This window comes from Corvus hawaiiensis, chromosome 24 (genome assembly GCF_020740725.1).
Source record: "Corvus hawaiiensis isolate bCorHaw1 chromosome 24, bCorHaw1.pri.cur, whole genome shotgun sequence".
In the NCBI taxonomy this organism is placed as follows: domain Eukaryota; kingdom Metazoa; phylum Chordata; class Aves; order Passeriformes; family Corvidae; genus Corvus; species Corvus hawaiiensis.
The window spans coordinates 16,615-38,918 of record NC_063236.1 but is presented as its reverse complement, the minus strand read 5'-3'; the positions used below and the strand labels follow the sequence as shown (position 1 = coordinate 38,918).

The 22,304-nt window shown below is 58.4% G+C and overlaps 3 protein-coding genes and 1 long non-coding RNA gene across 4 annotated transcripts; 2 read left to right on the top strand and 2 right to left on the bottom strand.

Moving 5' to 3' along the window:
- Positions 1-261: 261 nt before the first annotated feature.
- On the bottom strand, positions 262-2,846 carry ASB8 (ankyrin repeat and SOCS box containing 8). The gene is made up of 3 exons (XM_048327975.1): positions 2,484-2,846; positions 1,843-1,947; positions 262-1,247 (listed from the first exon to the last, which is right to left on the bottom strand). The coding sequence occupies exons 1-3, from the start codon at positions 2,598-2,600 to the stop codon at positions 615-617; spliced, it is 855 nt and encodes a 284-aa protein (XP_048183932.1). The 5' UTR covers positions 2,601-2,846; the 3' UTR covers positions 262-614.
- A 427-nt stretch (positions 2,847-3,273) lies between these two features.
- RNF212B (ring finger protein 212B) lies at positions 3,274-8,092 on the bottom strand. Its single transcript, XM_048328210.1, has 12 exons — positions 7,431-8,092; positions 6,117-6,260; positions 5,682-5,734; positions 5,493-5,567; positions 5,281-5,396; positions 4,934-4,982; positions 4,786-4,849; positions 4,634-4,676; positions 4,495-4,546; positions 4,369-4,417; positions 3,924-3,955; positions 3,274-3,411 (listed from the first exon to the last, which is right to left on the bottom strand). Exons 2-12 carry the CDS (start codon positions 6,214-6,216, stop codon positions 3,349-3,351), a joined length of 696 nt encoding a protein of 231 aa, XP_048184167.1. The 5' UTR covers positions 6,217-6,260; positions 7,431-8,092; the 3' UTR covers positions 3,274-3,348.
- A 465-nt stretch (positions 8,093-8,557) lies between these two features.
- On the top strand, positions 8,558-12,975 carry LOC125337938 (zinc finger protein 629-like). Its single transcript, XM_048328209.1, has 4 exons — positions 8,558-8,812; positions 9,894-9,951; positions 10,475-10,567; positions 10,911-12,975. Exons 1-4 carry the CDS (start codon positions 8,585-8,587, stop codon positions 11,621-11,623), a joined length of 1,092 nt encoding a protein of 363 aa, XP_048184166.1. The 5' UTR covers positions 8,558-8,584; the 3' UTR covers positions 11,624-12,975.
- A 7,778-nt stretch (positions 12,976-20,753) lies between these two features.
- LOC125338027 lies at positions 20,754-22,085 on the top strand. The gene is made up of 4 exons (XR_007208167.1): positions 20,754-20,844; positions 21,726-21,735; positions 21,934-21,993; positions 22,044-22,085. It is a non-coding gene; the product is annotated as an uncharacterized LOC125338027 (long non-coding RNA).
- The last annotated feature ends 219 nt before the right edge of the window (positions 22,086-22,304 follow it).

Here is a 22,304-nt window from a genome sequence, read left to right as displayed (position 1 = left end):
GGCCCACAAGAATTCCAGCCCTGCAAAACTTTGGTTTTTGAGGTGGTTTCACCTTTGATGCAGCATAAAAATTATGGATAAACAGGGAAAACTTCACTCTCCATGCTGGAGAAACACCTGGACCTTTTGATTTCCAGCCAATACTTCCCACAGGATTTCTCTGCATCCCAGCCCTTCATTTCCTGCCTCGGGCCCTTCCTAAAAGGTGAATTTTCCTCAAAATCCTTCCTTTCTCAAGGCTAAAAAAGGGGAAAGACCAGATTAATCCAACAGCTGGGATATAATTTACCATCAGAGGGTGATTGTTCATTGCAGGAGGGTGAATGGGGGGGAGAGGGGAAGGAATGGAGAGGACAAAACGGACGGGATGGGAGAGAAATGGAGGGGACAGGGAGAAAGTGGAGAGAGTGTGAGGGGACAGGGGAAAGAAGTGGAGGGGACAGAGGCAGGAAATGGAGGGAACAGAGAGGAAAAAATGGAGGCAGCGTGAGGGGCCAGCAGGGTCCCAAGTGGCCGAGGAGAACAAAAACCACAGAGAGGAACCCGGCGGGTCCCGAAGTGAGCGGGGAACCTCTCCCAGGAGCGAGAAGCGATCTGGGGAAGGGCTCCCTCCCTCAGGTGAGCAGCAGCAGGTACTCCTTGAGGCAGGCGGGCAGCGGCAGCTGCTGCACGGCCTGGGGCAGGAAGCGCAGGCCGAGCGAGCGGCGCACGGCGTAGCGCGACAGCGCCTGCAGCGTGCCCGGCGCCGAGCACAGCCTCGTCAGCCGCTGGCACAGCTGTGGGTCCCGGGCCACCTCCCAGGGCAGGCTCCCGTTCTTGCGCAGCTCGAAGTGTCCCGTGGCCCTGTGCAGCAGATCCAAGCAGGAATCCTCGCGCTCCGTGCCCAGGCCTCGCACCAGCAACGCCACCAGGCGCGAGATGGGGCTCTGGCCCTTCAGGTTGACCACGCGCACCTCGGCGCCGAAGTCCAGCAGGACGCTGACGCTCTCCAGGTTGCCCTTCATGGCCGCCCAGCTCAGGGGGGTGTCGTTGTTGTAGTCCAGGGCGTTGACCAGGGCGCCGTTGGCCAGCAGGGCCCGCACGCACTCGGCGTTGTTCTTGAAGGCCGCCCAGTGCAGCGGCGTGTCCTTGTTGCCGTCCAGGGCATTGGGGTTGGCTCCGTACTCCAATAAAATCTCAACGCAGGTTTCGTCCTTTTCTGCTGCGTAGTGAAGGGCTGTGCGGTTGTAACCGTCCAGGGCGTTCACCTGGGGGGAAAAATAAAGATTTCGGGGTCAGGGAGCTGCCCCAGCTCAGCCCGGCAACAAGGGAAGAGCCACAGGTCCCAAATCCCAAATTTAGGGGAAAATGAGGGGTTTGGGGTGGGAGCTGCCCAGCAGCCAGAGGAAAGTGGGGAAAAAACCCCAGCAAATTTAGGGTCTAATTCTTGCTTCCCATCCTCCAAAATTTTAGCATGAAAATTTAGTTTCAATCCTTCCTCCACTCCCAAAATCTCAGCCGAAAAATTCCCTCCCTGCTGGGACAATGAACTTTCCCCTGGTGCCACTTTGTGAGCGGACACAAACCCACGGAATATCCTGAGCTGGAAAAGACCCACAAAGGTCATCCAATCCAAGCCCTGGCCCTGCACAGAACACTCAAAAATCCTGCCCTGTGCTGGGAGCGTTGTCCAAACCCCAATCCCTGGGGCTTGTGCCCCGTGACCCTCTGGAGGAAGAACTTTTTCCCAAAATCCAACTTAAACCCATCAGCTCAAACCCCAGCTGTTTATCAGCTCCTCCCTACTTCTCAGCCTCTTTTCTCGGCGTTTTTCACCGGTTTTTGGTTTTTCCAAAGCTTTACCTCGGCTCCTTTTTGCAGCAGCAGCTCCACGCAGTCGGCATCAGCCACCATGCAGGCGCAGTGCAGGGGTTTGAGGGTGCCGTGCAGGCAGTTCACATCGGCGCCCTGGGGAGCACAGGAACCCCCCCGGGGTTAGAAATTCACCCCTCCCATCCCTTCAGAAAGTGTCAACCCACACAAATCCCGGGGGTTTGTTTGCAGGAACTGCCGAGGGCAGGAACCGCATCGGGGTCAGGAATTCCCCCTTCCCATCCCTTCAGAAAGGGTTAATTCAGAGAAATCCCGGGGGTTCGTTCGCAGGAACGCTCCCGATCTCAGTCCCACCTGCCGGCTGCGTTTCACCAATTCATTCTCACCAAACGGTGCCCGCAGACCCCCGAAGACCGCCCCCCCCCCCCCAGTCCCAGGGGTCCGGAGGGGAGAAGGAAAAGCCTGGAGTCTCTAAACCAACCGGAGGTGCCCCAATCTTCCCGTATCGGGACCCAGAACTCCTCCAGGGAATCCTCACGGAGGATCCGCAGGGACCGGAGCACCCGGGAGCAGCTCGGCAGTGCCCGTCAGAGGGACCCGCAGCCCTTGGGGGAGTTAAGCGGCACGGCCCGGCCGCGGAACGTGTTCGGCGTCCCGACCCCGGGGCTCACCCGGCCGATCAGATCCTCTACGTTGTCCCGGGGAAAAGAGCGGATGGCGGCGATGGTGCGGATGAGGCGCTCGGACAGCGAGTACTTGCTCTGGATGCTCTGCATGATGTACCACATGGCGCGGGCCGCGCCGCGGCATCCCCGGCCGGCCCCGGGGCGGGGCGGGGAGCGGCCCGGGCCGGGCCGAGGCGCAGGAGAGTCCGCGGGTGGAGCCGCGGCGGTTCCGGAGGAATCCGGAGCGGTTGCGGAGCGGTTCCGAGGCGCCTCTGGGGGTCCCGGGCCGCTCCCGGAGCGTTCCTGGAACCGCAGCGCCCGCGGGCCCGGCGCGACGCGGAAATGGCGCTACCGGAATGACGTCATTGCCAGTGAGGCCGCGTCCGCACCAATCCGGGTCCGGCGCTCCCGCTGGTCCCGACCCCTCCGTTCCTTCCGTCCAATCGCCAGCGCCGGCCGCCCTTGAGCCACGCCCCCGGACGGATTCCCGCCAATCCGCGCTCTCCCGAATCACGAAGCCCCTCCTCCATAGACTCTCCCGTGACCCCACCCCCTCTTTTTCCCCAATTTCCCCCCTTTTTTCCCCAATTTTCCCCATTTTTCCCCACTTCCCTCCCTTTCCTCCCACACCCCGCCTTCCCCTCGGGCCACGCCCCCACCGCCCCACCAACCAATAGGAACGCAGCACCGCAACACGGGGCGGGGCTACGCGGGAGAGGCCACGCCCCCGCCCCAGAAACGGACCCCAAATGGCCCCAAAATTGGCATTTTTTTTACTAATTTTAAACTTCTCCTCCCCCCGGCCATCTCCAGGGCCAGTGGGAAGCCCCGGAGCTCCTGTCCGGGAGCCGCGGGTCCCTTCTTTTGTCATTTATGGCTGTGGGTTGGGATCCCACTGGGAGCGCTCGCCCCTCGCCGGCCGCAGAGCAGAGCCCTAAATAAAGGAAAATGGTCCCTGGCTACCGAATTTTGGGGGTGGCTACCGAATTTGGGGGTCTTGTCTTGATTTAGGGAGAAAAGAGGCGGGATAAGGGAGGGGGTGGAGCTGGGGTCCTCCCAGTGCTCCCAGTAACCCCAACCTTCCCTCCCAGTAACCCACCCCCCCTTCCAGTCTCTCCCAGTAACCCCCTCCCAGTGCCCCCAAGTCCCTCCTAGGGCTCCCCATATCCCCTCCCAGTCCCTCCCCGTTTATCCCAGTCCCCCCAAATCCCCCTCTCTGCGTCTCCCAGTTTATCCTAAAGCCCCCAGTCCCCTCCCAATCCCTCCCAGTTTATCCCAGTTCCCCCAAATCCCCCTCTCCGCGTCTCCCAGTTTATCCCAAAGCCCCCAGTCCCCTCCCAATCCCTCCCAGTTTATCCCAGTCCCCCCAAATCCCCCTCTCCGCATCTCCCAGTTTATCCCAAAGCCCCTAGTCCCCTCCCTGTCACCTCCCAGTGTCCCCAGTACCTGCCCCTCTCTTCTCCCAGCCAGGGGGGGCACTAAGGGGAGAAAGGGGCGTTAGGGGGAGTTTGGGGTCACCCCATAGATGGCGGTCAGCTCTGAGGGGCTTCTTGGGGGGGGGCCTGGGGTGCTGCGGGAGGTTAGGGGGGCTCTGGGCACCTTCCGCGGGGCTTGGGGTTCGTATAGGGGGAGATCGGGGGTTGGGAATCCCACCCTGGGGCTTTGGGGTCCCTGTGAGGAGAGATCAGTGGTTTGGGGTCCCTATAGGGACAGATCAGGAGTTTGGGGTCCCACGGGGGGGTTTTGGGGTTCTTGTTGGGAGGGATCAGGGGTTTTGGGGTCACACCGTGGTCCTATATGAGCTTTCGGGGTGCCTCCTTGGAGGTAAAGAAAGGGGGTGGGGCTTGGGGCAGTATTTTGGGGTAAATCCCGTAGGATTTGGGTCACTCACCCACGCTGGAGGCCAGAGGGGTCCCTGCATCCCTGTAGGCTACACCCACCTGTGGGGGGGGGGGGAAAGCATTACAGGAAACACTCCCAAGTTTTGGGGTGCCCCCAATTTCGGGAGAGGTCTCACCTGCCATCTTGGGGTGCTGCGAGACCGGGGGGGCTCCAGTGGGGCAGAGCGGCTGCAAAAAGAGGGGTGGGAGGTTTTGGGGGCCCCCCCTGTGCAATTGGGGGACCCCCACCCCAAATTTAGGGCGCCCACCCCTTACCTGACCACTTGGCTGCTGAGCTGCTGGCGGGGCTGGGGGGTGACTGGAAGGGAGAGGGGAAAATTTGGGGGGACCCCATGAGCAAGGAGGGGATGGGGAGGGGCTTTAAGGTTTGGAAGACCCCCCCCCTAATAATTTGGGGGAGCCCTTACCTGACTGTGTGGGGGAGGGACGGGCAGTGCTGCTGTGGCTGCTCCAGCGCCAGCCCGGGGAGAGCTGTGGGGAGATTTGGGGGGCAGTTTTGGGGCTTGGGAGGGCAGTTTGGGGGTGAGGGAAGGGGAAGAGGGCTTTGGGGGTCACCTGAATGCGGCGCAGCTCCGCGTTCTCCCGACGAAGTGACTCCAGCTCCCTGGGAAGGGAGAGGATTTTATGGGGGGTGGGAATTCCCCCCTTTTGGAGTGGGGATCCCCCAAAAGGGCAGCTGAGGGGGCCAGAGCAAAGGGGTGGAAGCTCACCAAGATGGCAGCGAATGGCAGAACATGCTGTCACCAACCTGGCAGCCAAGGGGGGGTAAGACCCTCCCAAGAAAGTGGCCAGAAAGACGAGGATTCTCACCAAGATGTTGCCCAAGGATGTGCTGCCTCACCCACATGCCCAGAGGAGCCCAAGAGGGAGGAGCGAACCCCCTCCCATGGCATCCCCCTCACCTCCTCCTCTCCCCCAGCTCCTCTCTGGCCTTCTCCAGCTCCGCCTGCGCCCACCGAGCTCGGTCCCGTTGCAAGTCCAGCAGCAGCTGCGCCTGTGCCAGCTGGAACCGCCACACCTGGAAGACGTGGGTCACCCCCTTGTCCCTCTCACCTGCATGTGGGGCCGGGGCCAGCGGTGGAACCTCATCCCCTGTCACCTGCGTCCTCCTCACCTGCGTGACGTGGGCAAGGTGCTTGAGGGCGATGGCCACCGGGCTCTTGAAGAAAACCTTCTCCTGCGGGCGCATCTGTTGGGGACGGGGGCTTCAAAATGATGGGAAGAGGGTTGGGAAGTGGGAGAGGAAAAGGGTGGGAAGGGGTGAGGGTGAGGGGACACAGGGCACAACATGGCGGGCACTGGCCTGCTGGGATAGGGGCAGGTAGCGGCAGGCGGTGGCACAGACGGGGCAGGGACCTGTGGGAGGGGGAGAAAAAAGTGAGAAAAGTGAGAGAAAAAGATGTCCAAAAGCCCCGAAAATGGGTGTTCCTTGAGGGAAATGGACCATTTCCCCTCATTTTATGGTTTTAAATTGAGGCAGGGTCCTCCATTTTCACCATTGCAAGGGTTTAAACAGAGGGAAAATCCTCCTTTTTCCATCATTTGAGAGAGAAAAATTGAGGGGAAACCCTCTTTTCCCGATATTTTAGGGGTTTAAATAGAGGGCAGAGCCCATTTTATTCGCTTAAGTTGAGGTGACCCCTCTTTTTCCCCTCATTTAAAGGGGTTAAATTGAAGGAAATTCTCCCTTTCTCAGCATTTTAAAAGGGCTTAAATTGGGGGTTTGCCTCAATTTTACCTGTGCCCCCACAGCCCTCGCACAGGATGTGGCCGCAGTTGGTGATGGCGAACCGGGCGCCATCCTGGCGGAAGCAGCGGCTGCAGTGGAACCAGTCCATGGCGGGGGTGAGGAGCCGCCTGCGATGCCTCCACACGCGAGGGCCTGGCAGAGAACGAGGGGGAAAGGTGAGAGGAAAAGGGTGGGAAAAGGTGAGGGGGAAAAAGGAAGGGAAATGTGAGGGGGAAAGGGCCGGAAATGCGAGAGAAGCAGGGCTGGGAGCGTGAGGTGAAAAAGGGCGGGGAAAGTTGAAGGGGGGGGGAAAGGGCGGTAAAAGAGAGAAAAAAGGCGGGAAATGTGAGGGGAAAAGGGTGGGAAAAGGGAGGGGAAAAAGGACCACATGGATGGGGACAGGGAAACCAGAATGGGGACACCAGAATGGGGACAGCAACACCTGGGCCTGTGGGGACTCTTATGAGGATGGGGAAATTGGGATGGGACACCAAAATGGAGATGCCATGAGGGGACAGGGCCACCAGGATGGGTACGTTTGGGGTGGGGATACTGGGATGGGGACACCGGGATGGGGACACTGATGGGGACACTGTGACGGGGATGGGGACATTGGGCATGAACATGCTGGGATAGGGACCCCAGGGTGGGGACAGGAACTCCAGGACAGAGATGGGGAGCCCAGGATGGGAATCCTGAGAGTTGGGCACACAGTCTGCTGATGCCATCAATAAAAGGTCCCCGAGAAGTGTCATCCCACCATGCGGATTTGGGGACACCACCCGGGGGGGTGACAACGACATTGTCCCACTGTGAGACTTTGGGGTCACCCCCAGTGATCCCAGTGTGGCCACAGGGAGCTTTTCCCATCGTCCAGGATCCAGTGCCTGGGGTGGCAGAAGGAGATGGGGACCCCCCACTCTGACCCCAGCACCCCCAAACCCTCCGGGGGGATCTGGAGGTGTGGGTGCAGGAGGAGCACCCCAAAACCCCAATCCCGCAATCCCAAAATCTCGCGATCCTCTGGCCTCGTGTAACTCCAACCATTTTTAATTCTTGGGGGGGGGGGGGTCAGGAAAAGCACCCCCAGAACACTGGGGGAGATCAGACATTTGAGGGGGTCCAGGGGGAGACCCCAAAACCCTGATCCTGCTATTCCATGCTCCCAGACTCCCAAAATCCCGCTAAATCTTTGGCCTGGTTGCATAATTCCAACAGTTTTTAATTTGCGGGGGGCAGGAAAAGCACCCCTAGAATATTGGATGAGGGGCTCAGGGTTTGGAGGGTGCAGGAGGCACCCCAAAACCTCAATCCTACTATTACCTGATCCCAAAATTCCTCGATCCCACTGTTGAACCCCCCCGGCCTCATTGTGTAATTCCGACTACTTGTAATTCTCGGGGTGGGGGAAAGCAGGAAACGCCCCAATAAAACCCTAAGCGGGGAAACTCAGTGAGGTGGGGGGTACAGGGGGCACCCCAACCCCACAATCCCGGAATCCCGTGATCTCTCGTTGTGCAATTCCAGCCATTTTTAATTCGGGGGGCGGGGGGCAGAAATGCACTCCCACACCGTCGTGAGGGGGAATCTGGGGGGGCACGGGGGCCACCCCAAAACCCCGATCCCGCTACCCACCGATCCCGCTATCCCGGGATCCCGTGATCCCTCATTGTGTAATTCCAACCATTTTTAATCCCTGGGGGCGGGGGGGGGGCAGGAAACGCCCCAATAAATCCCTCTGAGGGGGGGGGCCAATAAGGGATTTGGAGGGGACGCAGGGGACACCCCGAAGCCGGCCCGGATTCCGCCTTTCCGGAATCCCTGGATGCCGCTGCCGAACCCTCCGCCCTCGTTGCGTAATTCCAACCATTTTTAATTCCCGGGGGGGGCAGGAAACGCGTCGCTGCCGTTACACAAAGCAGGAAGGGGGGGAGGACTTTGGGGGGGCCCCCTGTCTTTAATCTCCCCAAACCCACCCTGTCCCACCCCCCCCCCCCCCCCCCCAAATCCATTTCCCGCTTGGAAAACACCCCCCTTCCAAAATAATAAAAAACCCCAACAATTCGGGCAATTCTCTCAATTCCCCCCCACTCAAAATCGGGCGCTTCGGGGGTGTCCCTGCCGGGACCCTCCCTTTTTTTACCCCCAAGGTGTTCCCCCCGCCCAAATTCCCGTTTTTCCCAAGGGTTTCCCCCCGCTTTTCCCCAGCGTTTTTTCTCCGCTTTTTTCCCAGTGGCGCATCCGGCGGGGAATGGGATGACGGGACCTTCCTGTTCCCGGCCCCGCGCCCGCCTCGCGCCCGGGGGACGCCCCCGCCACGACCCCCCTGCACCCCCGAGCCCGACGGGACTCCCGGAGCCACCCCCGGGCCCCCCCGGAACCCCCTCGGTCCCCCCCACGCCGCGGAGCCGCCGTGGTGAGTCGGGGGGCGCAGGGGGAGGGGAGGGAAACGCCGGTTTTGGGGGGGGGGGGGGGGGATGGGACGGAGAGAGCGGGGACCCCCCCTAAGGAAATTGGGAGACCCTCCCCCCAATTTGGGATATCCCCGGTCTTGGATTTGGGATGGGGGAGGAGATGACGGCGATGGATTGGGGGGGAGGCGGCGGCTTTGGGGGGGGAGGGGCGAGGAGAGAGCGGGGACTCCCCCTCAAAAAATTTGGGAGGCTCCCCCCCCCCAATTTGGGATACCCCCGGGTTTGGATTTGGTATGGGGGAGGCGATGGCGGATGGGTGGCAAAAGGTTTGGGGTGGGGGGGGATGTGGATGAACGGCGGGTTTTGGGGGTGGAAAGGGGAGGGAAGAGAGCGGGGACCCCCCACCCCCCAGAAGAAATTTGGGAGACCCCCCTACAACTGGGGATACCCCCGATGTTGGATTTGGGATGGAGGGGAACGATGGATTCCCCCTGTGCCGGGGAGGCAGACGGGAACGAGGCGCCGTTTTGAGGATTGGAAAAGATGGAAAAAGGAGAGTGGGGACCACCCCCCCAAATTTTGGAGACCCCTCCCCGACTGGGGATACCCCCAGTCTTGGATTTGGGATGGGGAGATGGCGGGGGGAGCAGCTATGGATTTGGGGGCGGGGGCGGATTTTTCCAACCGTTTTTGGGTTTGGAAAGGAGAGGGAAGAGAGCGGCGACCCCTCCCGAAAAACTGGACACCCTGCCTCCCCCCTGCTTGGGGATAACCCTGATCTTGGATTTGGGATGGGGGCGGCTGTGGATTGGGGGCCGGGGCGGGGGTGAGGCACCGTTTTTAGGGTTGGAAGAGGGGGGAAAAAGAGAGCGGGACCACCCCCCCCCCCGCAGTTGGGGATAAGTGCGGTCTTGGATTTGGGATGGGGGGTGGGAGGGACCAGGCGCTGGTTTTGAGGGCAGAAGGGGGGGAATGAGAGGGACACCCACCAAAAAATTTGGGAGAACCCCCCTCCCAAAAAAATTTGGGATACTCCTGTGTTGGATTTAGAGGGGGGGATGTGGATGAACCATTCTTGGGGAGGGGGGGACAGGAGAGTGGGGACCCCTCAAGAAAACCTGGGAGCCCTCCCCAGTGTTGGATCTGGCTTGGGGGGTGAATTTCGGGGGGGGGGGTCCCTGGGGCTCCATCGTTCTTTTGTACCCCCTCCCCAAAATTAAATGGGGTGGGGAGCAAAATGGGGGGGACTGGGGGTAATTGGGGGGGACCCCTGGGTGATTTGGAGGGCCCCAGGTAATTTTGGGGGGGGCACTGGGTGACCCCCTCCTTTGCGACCCCCTGTCCATGTCGCTCCATTTACCCCCCCTCCCAGATTTTGGGGGCTGAGTCCGGAGCAGCTGCGCGACCCCCCGAGATCCCCCCGAGAGCAGGTGGGGGGGAATTGGGGGGCACAGGGGGATTTGGCAGGGCACAAAGGGATTTGGGGGGAGAACAAAGGGATTTTGGGGAGAACAGGAAAATTTGGGGGGGCACAGAGAGATTTGAGGTCACATGGGGGAGTTTGGGGTTACACTGAGGGATTGGGGGGGACACAAAGGAATTTTGGGAGGAACATGGATTGGGGGGCACAGAGGTTTCTGGAAGGATGAGACTTAGGGGGGCATGAGGGGATTTGGGGTTGTACTGAGGGGTTTGGGTGGGTAACACAGAAGGATTTGCGGGGGTACAGGGAAATTGAGGGGGGCACAAAGGGATTTGGGGTCACACAGAGGGATTTGGGGTCAGAGGGAGGATTTTGGGGTCACGGAGGATTTTAGGGTCACACTGAGAAATTGGAGGGGCACAGCAGGAACCAGGATGCAACTGGAATTTGGAGGGGGGCTGGTTCTGTGGGCTGGGGGGGTCCTGGGGGGGGGGGGGGTGGGGTGCTCAGGGCTCCCCCTGACTCCACAGTCCCCCTGGAAGCCCCCATGGAGCAGGAGGAGCCGGACGTGGTGGAGCTGCAGGACTCGGACGAGGGGGACGTGGTCCGGAGGGTCTTCATTGGTGAGGGGGACCCTAAAACTGGGGGGGAGGGGGGGGGGTGGCCTTGGTAACCCAGGTAACTCCAGGTAAGCCAAAAAGGGGATAAAAAAGGAAATTTGGAGGGGGGTGTCAGGCAAATTTCGGGGGCTCCAGACACCCCAAGAAGGGGATACAGGCAATTTGGGGGTGCTCCAGACACACCAAGAAGGGGGGTAGAGGCATTTGGGAGGGGCTCAAAACACTTTTGAGGGGGTTCCAGACACCCCAAGAAGGGCCCAGCCCCTTTTCAAGGTACAACAAACATTTGGGTCGGGGGGTCCAGCCCCTTCTGTGCCCTCACCCCCCTCCTCGTGTCCCCCCCCAGCTGACGACGGCATCGTGAGCGATGGCGAGGCCGAGGTGCTGCCGCACGAGATCATCCGCACGGTGATCCCGCACAGCCCCCTGCGGCCGCCGCCGCCCCGCAGCACCCCCGGCCCGGCCCCGGGGGGCTCTGAGGAGGGCGGGGGGGCGGCGGGGTGGGGGGCCGCCAGCGCCCCTTCATCTGCAACGAGTGCGGCAAGAGCTTCAGCCACTGGTCCAAGCTGCTGCTGGCACCAGCGCACGCACACAGGCGAGCGGCCCAGCACCTGCGGCGAGTGCGGCAAGAGCTTCTCGCAGAACTCGCACCTGGTGCAGCACCGCCGCACGCACACGGGGGAGAAGCCGTACCGCTGTGGCCACTGCGGCAAGAGCTTCTCCTGGAGCTCCAACCTCATCCAACACCAGCGCATCCACACCGGGGAGCGCCCGTACGGCTGCGCCGAGTGCGGCAAGAGCTTCACGCAGAGCAAGAACCTCATCAAGCACCAGCGCACCCACGCCGGGCCAGGGGCAGCGCGGGCCGCGGCGCTGTGCCCACCCCACGGGCGCCCCGAGGGCGCTGAAGGGGCCGCGGGCCGAGGGCGAGGGGCCCGCAGGGGGCGAGGGCCGCGGACAGGAGCCTCTGATCTGCGTGGAGTGCGGGGGAGAGCTTCGCGAGGAGTGCCGCGCTCAGGAGACACCGCCGGGGGGCACCGCCCGCTCTTCGTGCCGTGAGGGGACGGTGTGGGGACAATGGCACTGGGGCACAGGGACTGTGACAATGCCCTGGCACCACCCGGGGCACCGCCCACTCTTCATGCCCTGAGGAGACAATGGCACCGAGATGTGGAGAGACAGTGGGAAGATGCCCCAGCACCACCTGCTCTTCCTGCCCTGAGGGGACATGGGGACACTGCAGAGAGGGCACGGGGATAGTGGGACAATGCCCTGGTACCGGCGGGGACACTGCCTGCTCTTTGTGCCCTGAGGGGACATGGGGACAGTGGCACCGGGATGTGGGGACAGTGGGACAATGCCCTGGCACCACCTGCTCTTCATGGCCTGAGAGGACAATGTGGGGACACTGTGGAGGGACACATGGACAGTGGGACGCTGCCATGGCACCGCCCAGGACACCACCTGCTCTTCGTGCTCTCAGGGGATCTGGGGACACCCGCGGAGGGGACACACGGACCATGGGACAATGCCCTGGCACCGGCAGGGATTCCGCTCTCGCTCTTCGTGCCCTGATGAGATGCGGGGACTGTGACACAGGGACAGCATTGTGAAGGAACAGCGGGACACTGCCCACTCTTCATGCCCTGAGGGGACATGGGGACACTGTGGAGGGGACAAACTGGCAGCGGGACACTGCCCCGGCATTGCCTGCTCTTTGTGCCCTGAGAGGACATGGGGACAGCGGGACAATGCCCTGGCACCAGAGGGGGCACAACCCTGCTCTTTGTGCCCTCAGGGGATGCGGGTACACTGTCATGGGGACATTGTGGAGGGACACACAGGCTTTTCATGCCCTGAGGGGACATGGGGACATTGCAAAGGGTCACTGGGGAGAGCAGGACAATGCCCTGGCACCATCCGTTCTTTGTGCCCTGAAGGGATGTGGGGACAATGTCATGGGGACACACAGGCAGTGGGACACTGCCTTGGCACTGCCCGCTCTTGGTGCCTTGAGGGGACACACGGACAGTGGGACACTGCCCTGGCACCACCCACTCTTCAGGCCCTGAGGGGACGCAGGGGATCGTGCTGTGGGCGGGGGACACATGGGGACACATGGACACTGTCCTGGCACCAGTGGGGACACCGCCCACTCTTCATGCCCTGACGGGACATGGGGACACATGGATAGTGGGACACCCCAGTGGGGGACACATGGGACAGGGGGCATGGTGCCACCATGCCAGGGGACACAGGGAGCGTGCCATAGGCAGGACATGGTAATAGAGATGGGGACACACGAGTTGTGCCACGGGTGAAGGGACATGGTGACACCAAGCTGGGAGACAGTGGGGGACACCTGGACTGGGACAGGGGCAGGACACGGTGACACCAAGGGGGAGGACACATGGACAGGACAGAGTGACACAGAGCTGATGTCCCCAAGCCCTCCTCTGCCTCTGCCCCATGTCACCCTTGGTGCCCCTCGCTGTCCGCTACGGTGCCACATCCCAGAGCTGTAAATAGGGGACGGGGGTGAGGTGAAACCGGGAGCCCTGTGGGGGGAGGGAGGTAACACCGGGACCCCCCTGTGGGGTGGGGAGGGGGCGGGGCTGGGGCTGGGCTGTGAATAAAGTTGTGTTTTGGGGGACCTGGGGGTTGTTTTTGGGGGGGGTGACAAAAATTTGGGGGGGCAAAAGTGCCCCAAGAAGGGGTAGGGATAACCCCGGGAGGGGGGGGGGGGGATTGAGAACTCCTGGGGGAGGGGGGAAAAGCCCCCGGGTGGGAGTTTGGGGGGTTCAGGGGGTCCCAGCTCAGTCCCTGCAAAGCCCAAAAGGGGGGGGGGGGGAGGTGACAGAGGGGTTTTGAGGGGCAAAAAATGGATCTCAAAACTGGGCCCAAAAACCAGGCAGGAGTCAAGGGAAACATGGGGGTTAGGGGGCCCCAAAGTGGGGTGGGCACCCCAAAACATGGGAGGGGTTGGGGGGGTGGGGCAAAACAGGGTCAGGGGGTCTGCAACATAGGGAAGAGTCAGGGGAGAGCAGGGATACGTGGGGGCTCAGAGGGGAGCCCCCTAAAATTGCGAACGGCACGGGATTTCTCCCAGACCAAAGCTGCCAGCAACTGGCTGCCCTTGGAGTGCCAAGCGCCACCTCCAAACTGACAGCAAGAACCTGGGGGGCTGAGTTTTGTTTCCCATGGAAAAGGGCCAGCGTTCGCCTCCAGGGGAAATCCCTTGGGGATTTGCTACAGGGACCAACGATCCATTTTCTGAAGGGAGTCCTTGAAACAGAGCTGTGAGAAATGAGGATGCTGCAGCCAGAACAATGGGAATGGAGAGTCCGTAGTGAATGTCATCTGCTGAGTCTCTCGATATCTCCGATCTAATGCTGTGCTGTCACCAAGTGACCTCATTCTCATTTAAACTGTCCCAGTGTGCTGAAAGCACACACTGAAGTACAAAATGCCCGTGGGAACCTTCATGCTCCCAAGGGATTGGTTTAGGGATGTGCAGCTTCTGAACTGCACAAATAATTCAGACTACCACAGAAACCTGCTGGGCCGTGGTTCTGGGCCAGGAGTATCAGGAAAGCGGCATCTTCACTGCCAGCTCAATAGTTCTTTTCCTTGGAGCTATCAAGATCAGAACAAAACTGTGTTCATGCCCCACTTGCAAGCCACAGAGCAGGATAAATGGTGTAACAGTGTGGTTTTTTCCTGCTCTCTGCACTCTCTCAAGGATGCCCTGAAGTGCTCTGGCTCACGGCAATATAATCTGTGTGTAACAGCTTCCCGTGCCCGTCTGTGCACTGTCTTAGGAGACGGTGAGTAGCGGAATTGTTGGGTTGTGGCTGACGTGCCACTAAGTTCACGTACTGATGTTTGGTTGTCTTTGTTGTAGCTGACTAGGAGATGGCAGGAACTTCCCGGACAGCGAGGCAGCCTTGTTTTGCACCCGAGGTGGATTCACATCCTGGACGTTTGAGAATTAAGTCGAGGGTTATGACCCACAGAGGGGATGAAAGCAGGGTGCCAGGTCGGGCCTCGCCGGGAGGGATTTTTGAGTTGGCTTTGAAGGCGGGAATGTCCAAGAAGGGGCCCCTTAGCCCACATAAAGGCCAAGTCTCACTTTTGATCACAATGCCGAGGCGGGCAGAGCAGTCCCGGTGTGTGTTGTGTCACCTGTCTATTGTATGTTCTGTGTCTTTTGGGCATCTTGTGTCTTAGGTCTTTTTCCTTAGCCCTTCGAGGGGCCAGCTTATCAGAAATGCTGGGCATCATCCTTAGCATCCTTGGCCGGGTGCCGATACCGTCGGACTTTTGACCGACGAGCACGGATGCACATCAGAATCGCATCTCCCTTTAGAAGCATTGAGCCAGAGGTCCTTTATGGTCTTGTTCTGAGCTGTATTCACAGCTGTGAACCGCAGTGATCCATTACAGAGGATTAGGACTTGTCAGAATGTAAGGAGCAGTAGAGGATTCTGACCGTACGATTCTCGGGCACCCATCTTTGTGGTTCTCGGAATGAGCCCTTCCGTTAGCATCTTCTTCGAGCCTCGTCGGTCTCGCTGAGATCATCTTGCTCCGCATTCTCTCGGTCCTTGCGGTCATTTCTCTTGCCAGAGTTTTATCTCTTCATTGCATCTCCTCGTTTGTCATTTCCTGTGTCACAGATGCCTACGTGGGTTTGGCCCGGAGCTGCTCTGCCCTGCTGTGTAGTCTGGTGTATGGGTGTGGTAGGACAAGTCCCAAGGCCTTGAAATCTCTAATGTAGGGTGTAGTTTGGCCTCTAGCTGGTGTTCCTAGATTGACACAGGATGCCTGGAGCTGTTAAGTTCTCATGCAGGACTCTGACTTTTGTCATCGCTTTCTTTCGTGTTAAACCAGGTTTCTTTAAAAGCAGTTTTGAGTAAGTGAAATTCAGGCACTTGAATTACTTTGGGAAATGGTCCATTTAGGATAGATCCACACTGACAGAAGCTGTTTATCTGAGGTCAGTACATGCTTTGATCAGTGCAGGGCCTTCCCCTCAAGAAATGCATGAGCCAAGCCCAGCAAGGTAGAGGAAAAGACACAAGTTCAGCTTAGGGAGCTGCACAGGTGAAATCCCATGGATGTGCCTGGAGCATGGCCCTCCCCAGCAGCTTTTCTTACAGTTAAATTCTTAAAAAAGCTAAAAGCTGATGCTCAGGACTTTGGGATCTGGCTCAAAACTGTGGAGAGGATAAACTGCCTTACTGGAACTCAGGCGGTGGAGTGCTCACAAGCCAGCAGCCAGATTGCTTCTTGTTCAGTTTCAATTCAACGTTGGCTTTTTGTTGTTGTTTTGGTTGGTTGGCTGGTTTTAAGGTATTCTTAGAGATGCTACAAGTGGAAGAAGAGAACAGAAATAGAGTGGAGCACCACTGGCACAGTAACTGATATTTTACTGTTCCTCTTTTTCTTTTAAAAATTTATGTAGATAACATGAACTTTTAAACTCTGTGATTTGGGAGAAACACTCTTTTTTCTCCCTCTCTTTGGAAGAGATATGCAAGTCCTGAGCCGTTGGGCCAATGCTTGCTGCATTTTGTTTACGTTTTTACAATCAAACAAGGGGCTGGTAAGATTGACAAGGAAGATACAACTCAGGAGCTCACTAGGCAGCAGCCTCCAAACTCTTTGGGTGATGCAGTAGAGTATGAAGACTGTTTTCCAGTGCGAGATTAATCCATAATAACATGCTCACTGACATAAAAGTCACTTCTTTTAAGCCACTTCTTATTCCCTGAAGTGCAGGAGCTGAGGTGTTTGACAAAGCCTTGGCAGAATGATGCAGTATATCCCTGTCAGATTTCTCCTTCTCGTGCTAGCAAGAGCAATCCATCTTCTTTAAGGGTTTTGTTCCTTTGGGATTGTGTGTAGTTTAGAGGGAGAACAGTACCCAGAAGCATTAATTATTTAATCTGCACTGCTTTTTTCCTCGACGTGTGAGGTCTGAGTATTGTGCTGGGAAGTGGGGCCAATAAAATTTCTGGGAGTCAGACTTGGAGCTTGAAAGTTTTAGAATTAACACTGGAGACTCAGCTCCCTCTATGGTCAGAAGAGGGGGAGACACCTTCCTTCAGGATGTCTCTCCAGGGAATGCTTTTGCAAAGTTTTCTCTCGTAACGGCTGAAGTCTTGCCTCTCCCTGAAATTGCGGTGTAGATCCCACTGGAGGCAGTAAATCTCTCAAATGTATGAGCTTGGGCCTACACACCTGCTAAGGTGTGACTAGAGGTGTGAGAGCTTTTGCAAATGAATTTGGAATAATGAGAATCACAGAACCACTGAGGTTGGAAAAGCCCTCTAAGGTCATCGAGTCCACCCTGTGCCCAATCCCTACCTTGTCACCCAGCCCAGAGCACTGAGTGCCATGTCCAGGTGTTCCTCGGACACCTCCAGGAACGGGGACTCCAAACCTCCCTGGGCAGCCCCTGCCAAGGCCTGACCACCCTTTCCAGGAAGAAAGTCCTCTTGGTGTCCAACCCTGGTGCGGCTTGAGGCCATTTCCTCTTGTCCTGTTCCTGGTTGCTTGGGAGAAGCTACACCCTCCTGTCAGGGAGTTGTAGAGAGCAAGGTCTTCTCTGGGCCTGTTCTTCTTAGGACTGGTATGGAATCACTATTTTGCATTAAAGGACAAGAAGCAGATGTTTTGAAAAAATACTTTGAAATGTTTTTGCATTGCCCTGGAAATCTGCCAAGAAATGGAGTTGCTTACCAGGTTAGGTGTTCTTGCCTGCAACTTCCCAGGGGCTGCTGGAGGTGGGATGAGGCTGTTGCAGAGGAATTACAAGTACGTGGTTTCTCACTCAGGAGACTCTGGGTTTACTGTAGTTATGGGACTGGTTTTCCAGACTAGAGGAACCCCTTAAAGGACTGCAGAGGGAGGTGGAGATGGGATTTGGGGTTTGCATCCCCACCTCCTGAGCACACATGGGGTTAGATGCCCCTTGGCAGAGCTGTAAGGTGTAATGTGGGCAGCAGCTCCTCTCTTTGGGGGCCTAAATGGAAACACTCAGGAGCCAAATCACCTCTGAGCTGCTCTGTTGTGAGCAGGAGAGGAAGGGACACCTCCAAAGGCCACATAGCTCACTCATAGTCAGAAAAATCCTACTGCTGAACCTGGAAACCCCCAAGGACGCCCGGGACCCCCCGGGCCCCTCTGTGATCCTCGACAATGCACCCCCCCCATCATCAGACCATGCAGTGTCCCCCAGTGTTCTGCCAGTGGGAGCACTGGAAGAGATACTGGGAACACTGGGAGGGAACTGGGAGGAAACTTCCCACCACTCTCCAACGTGCAGCAGCCCCAAGTGCGACCAGTGAGGAGGAGGAAGTGCTCCCAGTGCCCCGCCTCCCCCCGCCCCAAAAAAAGGGGGGGGGGGGTTACGAGAAGAAAAAGGATTTAAATGGAGGGGAAAACACTCAGTTTCTGTAATTGTGTTTGAACTTAGGAGGATCCCACTTCATCTACGATTTGGAGAGTCTCAGTTGAAGGAACACACAACGTTTTCATGATTTTGTATCTCAATTGGCAGGGAATCACCGTTTTCCATTATTTTCGTATCTAAATGGAAGAAGAAAGCCTTTATGGTGCTGTTTGATGGATTTGAATTGAGGGAAACTGCCCCATTTTCATCATCTTAAGGTTAAAATTGAGGTCAAAACACCACCGTCCCTGGTTTTAAAGGGCTTCCCTTGAGAAGAACCTCTTTATGTGCCATTATAAGAGTTCCATCGAGGGGGGACCCTCATTTGAAGGGACCTTCATAGAGGAAAAATGTGTCCAAAAGCCCCCAAAATGGTGTTTCTTGAGGGAAATTGAAGAGGAAGCTGCATTTCCCCTCATTTTAGGAGGCTAAATTGAGCAAAACTCCCCCTTGATTCACTTTTTATTTGGGTTTAAATTTAGGGGAGACCCTCCTTATGCATCAATTACGGGTCTAAATTGAGAGGGAACCTCCATTTTCCCCTTGATTCAAGGCTTTGAAATGGTGACTAAAGGGAGTTTTCCCTTAATTCATTAAGAAATTGAAAAAGAACAGTAAAGATGAGCTGGCGCTGCCGGTTTGGACTCAATTTATCTGTCGGGATTGCAAACTCCGACAGACACCGAGCGCCGACGGACGCCCAGCAGTGACTGTGTCACGCCCTGACAGATCAAACAGGGGCTGGAAGCTCCATGGAGCAGCTCAGCGCCTGCTCCACTCTTGCCCCCCAAAGCCCGGGATGGACCGGCGGGTCTGGACACATCCCCATTGAGGGGGGCAGAGCCGCTGCTCGGGGGCCCTGGGGGATCCTTTATCCCCCTCGTGCAGCTGCGAGCTGCTGAGGAAAAAGTCCTCGTTCCTAGGCTTGAACCCCTGCAGGTTTACCTCTCATTCTCTTGCTCTGATTTGTTTGACAATAAATTCAATTTATTCCCCCCAGTCGTGTCTCTTACTCCAGTGACCCGTGAGCGATCTCTCTGTGCCCTTTTCCCAATCCTCAAGTCTTTCCTGATGTGTTCTGTTCCCTGCCCAGGGTGAGGAGGAGAGGGACAGAGCGGTTTTGCTGCCACCAGGCACCTGGCCAGGCCCAGCCCACCCCAGTAATCCCTGCGATAATTCACGCCACCATTACCCAGGCGCGCGGCGGGTCCGGCTCCGCGGGCAGGCGGCTACAGTAGTTCAAAGCAAACTGGGACGGAGTGAGAGGAAGCAGGTGGTGCCGGTGGGTGAAATGTCTCTGCTGCGAGCTGCCTGGGAAAGGAGGAGGGAGAACCTGGTGCAAAGTAAAAGGGACAGAAAGAGGGACAAGGCTGGAGCTGTGGAAGGAAGCGGAGATGGCCAAGGGGCAGCTGAGCATTTTGCTTTCCAACTCTGTGGGGGGAAAGAAAGCGCTGTCAAATCCATCCAGGAAAACAGAGGAGAAATAGCAGGTGGTGGAAATCGCCGGCAATTTGGATTCAATTTGTCTGAACTGCAAACGCCGACAGACACCGAGCACCGCTGGACGCCTGCTGGCGTTGCGGTGTGTCCTGCTCCGGCTGCAGCCCGCCTGGCGAGACCCCCAGCAGCAGCTGCCCGGGGGCTGCGGATCGGGCAGCAGCCAATCGGAACCGTCGCAGCGTGCGGCAGCCAATAGGAGCCCTGGCTACTCCGGCAGCCAATGGAAAGCGTCGTTTCCTGAGGGACCAGGCAAAGCTCGAAGCCCCTCACAGCGGCTTCGTGTTTTGGGACATTTGTGGAAAGCTCGGAGTTCAGTTTTTTTTTCTTTAGCGTACCTTTTCCAGGACAGGAGGGATTCCGGCGCGGGGGATATCCCGCCTCGGGCGCTTCTGGGCGGTTTTGAGGCGGGGGGAGCCCACCGCGGCAGTGGTGGGAAAAGGGGGTGCGGAGGATAAAAAGGGGCGCCGGCGTCGCGGCCCCTCAGTCGGGGGGCGGCGGCGGCGGCGGCGGCGGCAGGAGCTCCGCGGGCTGGCCCGGGTGCGGGGACGCCGCCCTGTGCGGCCGAAGGCGCCGGCCCTGAGGCGCGGGGAAAGCGGCGTGGCAGCCGCGCATCGGCTCCGTCATCGGCAGCGCCGCTTCGTGCCGGTAGGGAGCGGGAGAACGCGGCGGCGGGCGGTGGGTGGTGAGTGCCGTCGGCGAGACGGGGCTTGGGCCGCCTGCGGTGTGCGATATCCCGAGAGCAGCGGGGAGGCCCCCGGGGAGCGGCGGCGGGCGGGGCGCTGTGGGAGCCGGCGCATGTCCCCGAATGAGCCGCCCGGCGCAACGCGCGAGGTGCCAATGAAATAAAATAGAACACGGTAAAGTGCCAGAGAGGAGCCGCACCGAGAGGGCTCTCCGCCCCTGCCCCGTGTCACTAAGGGAGCTGCACCGCGGGACCCACGGCGGGACGGCGCTGGTAAAAAGAGTCACGGGAACGGCTGGGCAAGTGTGAGCGGAATAAAATGTTGACAATGGTCGAAGAAATATTGTAAAAGTACTGCTGCAGTAGTGGCCCCTGCCCCGTGTCACTAAAAGACCTGCACCGCGGGACCGTCGGGGCAGCGCTGCTGGTTAAAAAGAGCAGCACGGGAAAGGCTGCGAGGTCGATAGGGAATAAAATGCTGAGCATTGGGTTCTATGGGGCTGCAGAAGGTTCTATGGGGCTCTGTGGAGTCCTAGAAGGTTCTGTGGGGCTCTATGGGGTTCTATGGGGCTCCAGAAGGTTCTATGAGGCGCTGTGGGGGTCTATGGGATCCCATTGGGTTCTGTGGAGATCTAGAAGGTTCTGTGAGGCGCTGTGGGGCTCCAGAAGGGTCTGGGGGGCTCTGTGGGGTTTTATGGGGCTCCAGAAGGTTCTATGGGGTCCCAATGGGTTCCGTGGGGTTCTAGAAGGCTCTATAGGGCGCTGTGGGGCGCTGTGGTGCTCCAGAAGATTCCATAGGGTCCCATTGTGTTCTATGGGGCTCCATTGGGTTCTATGGAGCTCTGGAAGATTCTATGGGGCTCTATGGGGCTGTATGGAGATTTATGGGGCACTGTGTGGTTCTAGAAAGTTCTGTGGGGTCCCATTGGGTCCTATGGGGCTCCAGAAGGTTCTGTAGGGTCCCATTGGGTTCTATGGGGCTCCAGAAGGGTCGGGGGGGCTCTGTGGGACTCTAGAAGGTTCTATGAGGTACCACTGGGTTCTATGGGGCTCCAAAAGACTCTATGGGGTCCCATTGGCTTCTGTGGGGCACTGTGGGGCTCTATGGGGCTCCAGAAGGTTCTGTGGGGTCCCATTGGGTTCTATGGGCTTCCAGAAGGTTCTGTGGGGTCCCATTGGGTTTTATGGGGGGGTTCCAGAAGGTTCTGTGGGGCTCTGGGAGGCTGCTATGGGGCACTGTCGGGTTCTAGAAGGTTCTGTAGGGATTCCATTGGGTTCTATGGGGCTCCAGAAGGTTCTGTGGGTTCTTGGGTTCTATGGGGCTCCATTGGGTTCTATGGGGCTCTGGAAGATTGTATGGGGCTCTATGGGGCTCTATGGGTTCTGTGGGGCTCTGTGGGGTTCTAGAAAGTTCTGTGGGGTCCCATTGGGTTCTATGGGGCTCCAGAAGGTTCTGTGGGGGTCTATGGGGCTCTATGGGGCTCCAGAAGGGACTGGAGGGCTCTGTGGGGTTCTGTGAGGTTCTATGGAGTTCTATGGGGCTCTACGGGGTCCTAGAAGACTCTGTGGGGCTCTATGGGGTTCTGTGGGGTTCTATGGGGTCCCATTGGCTTCTATGGGGCTCCAGAATGTTCTATGGGTCCCATTGGATTCTCTGGAGCTCTGTGGGGTCCCATTGGGTTCTGTGGGGTTCTAGAAGGTTCTATGGGGTGCTGTGGGGCTCTAAAGGTTCTATGGGGTTCTGTGGGGGTCTATGGGGCACTGTGGGGTCCTATGGTGCACTAGAAGGTTCTGTGGGGCTCCAGAAAGTTCTGTGGGGCTGTATGGGGCTCTATAAGATTCTGTGGGGTCCCATTGGGTTCTGTGGGGCTCTATGGGGTTCTAGAAGGTTCTGTGGGGTCCTGTGGGGGTCTCTGGGGGGCTGCAGGGCTCCAGAAGGTTCTGTGGGGTCCTGTGGGGTTCTATGGGGCTCCATTGGGTTCTATGGAGCTCTGGAAGATTCTATGGGGCTCTATGGGGATCTATGGGGTTCTATGGGGATCTATGGGGCACTGGGGGGTTCTATGGGGCTCTGTGGGGTTCTATGGGGGTCTGTGGGG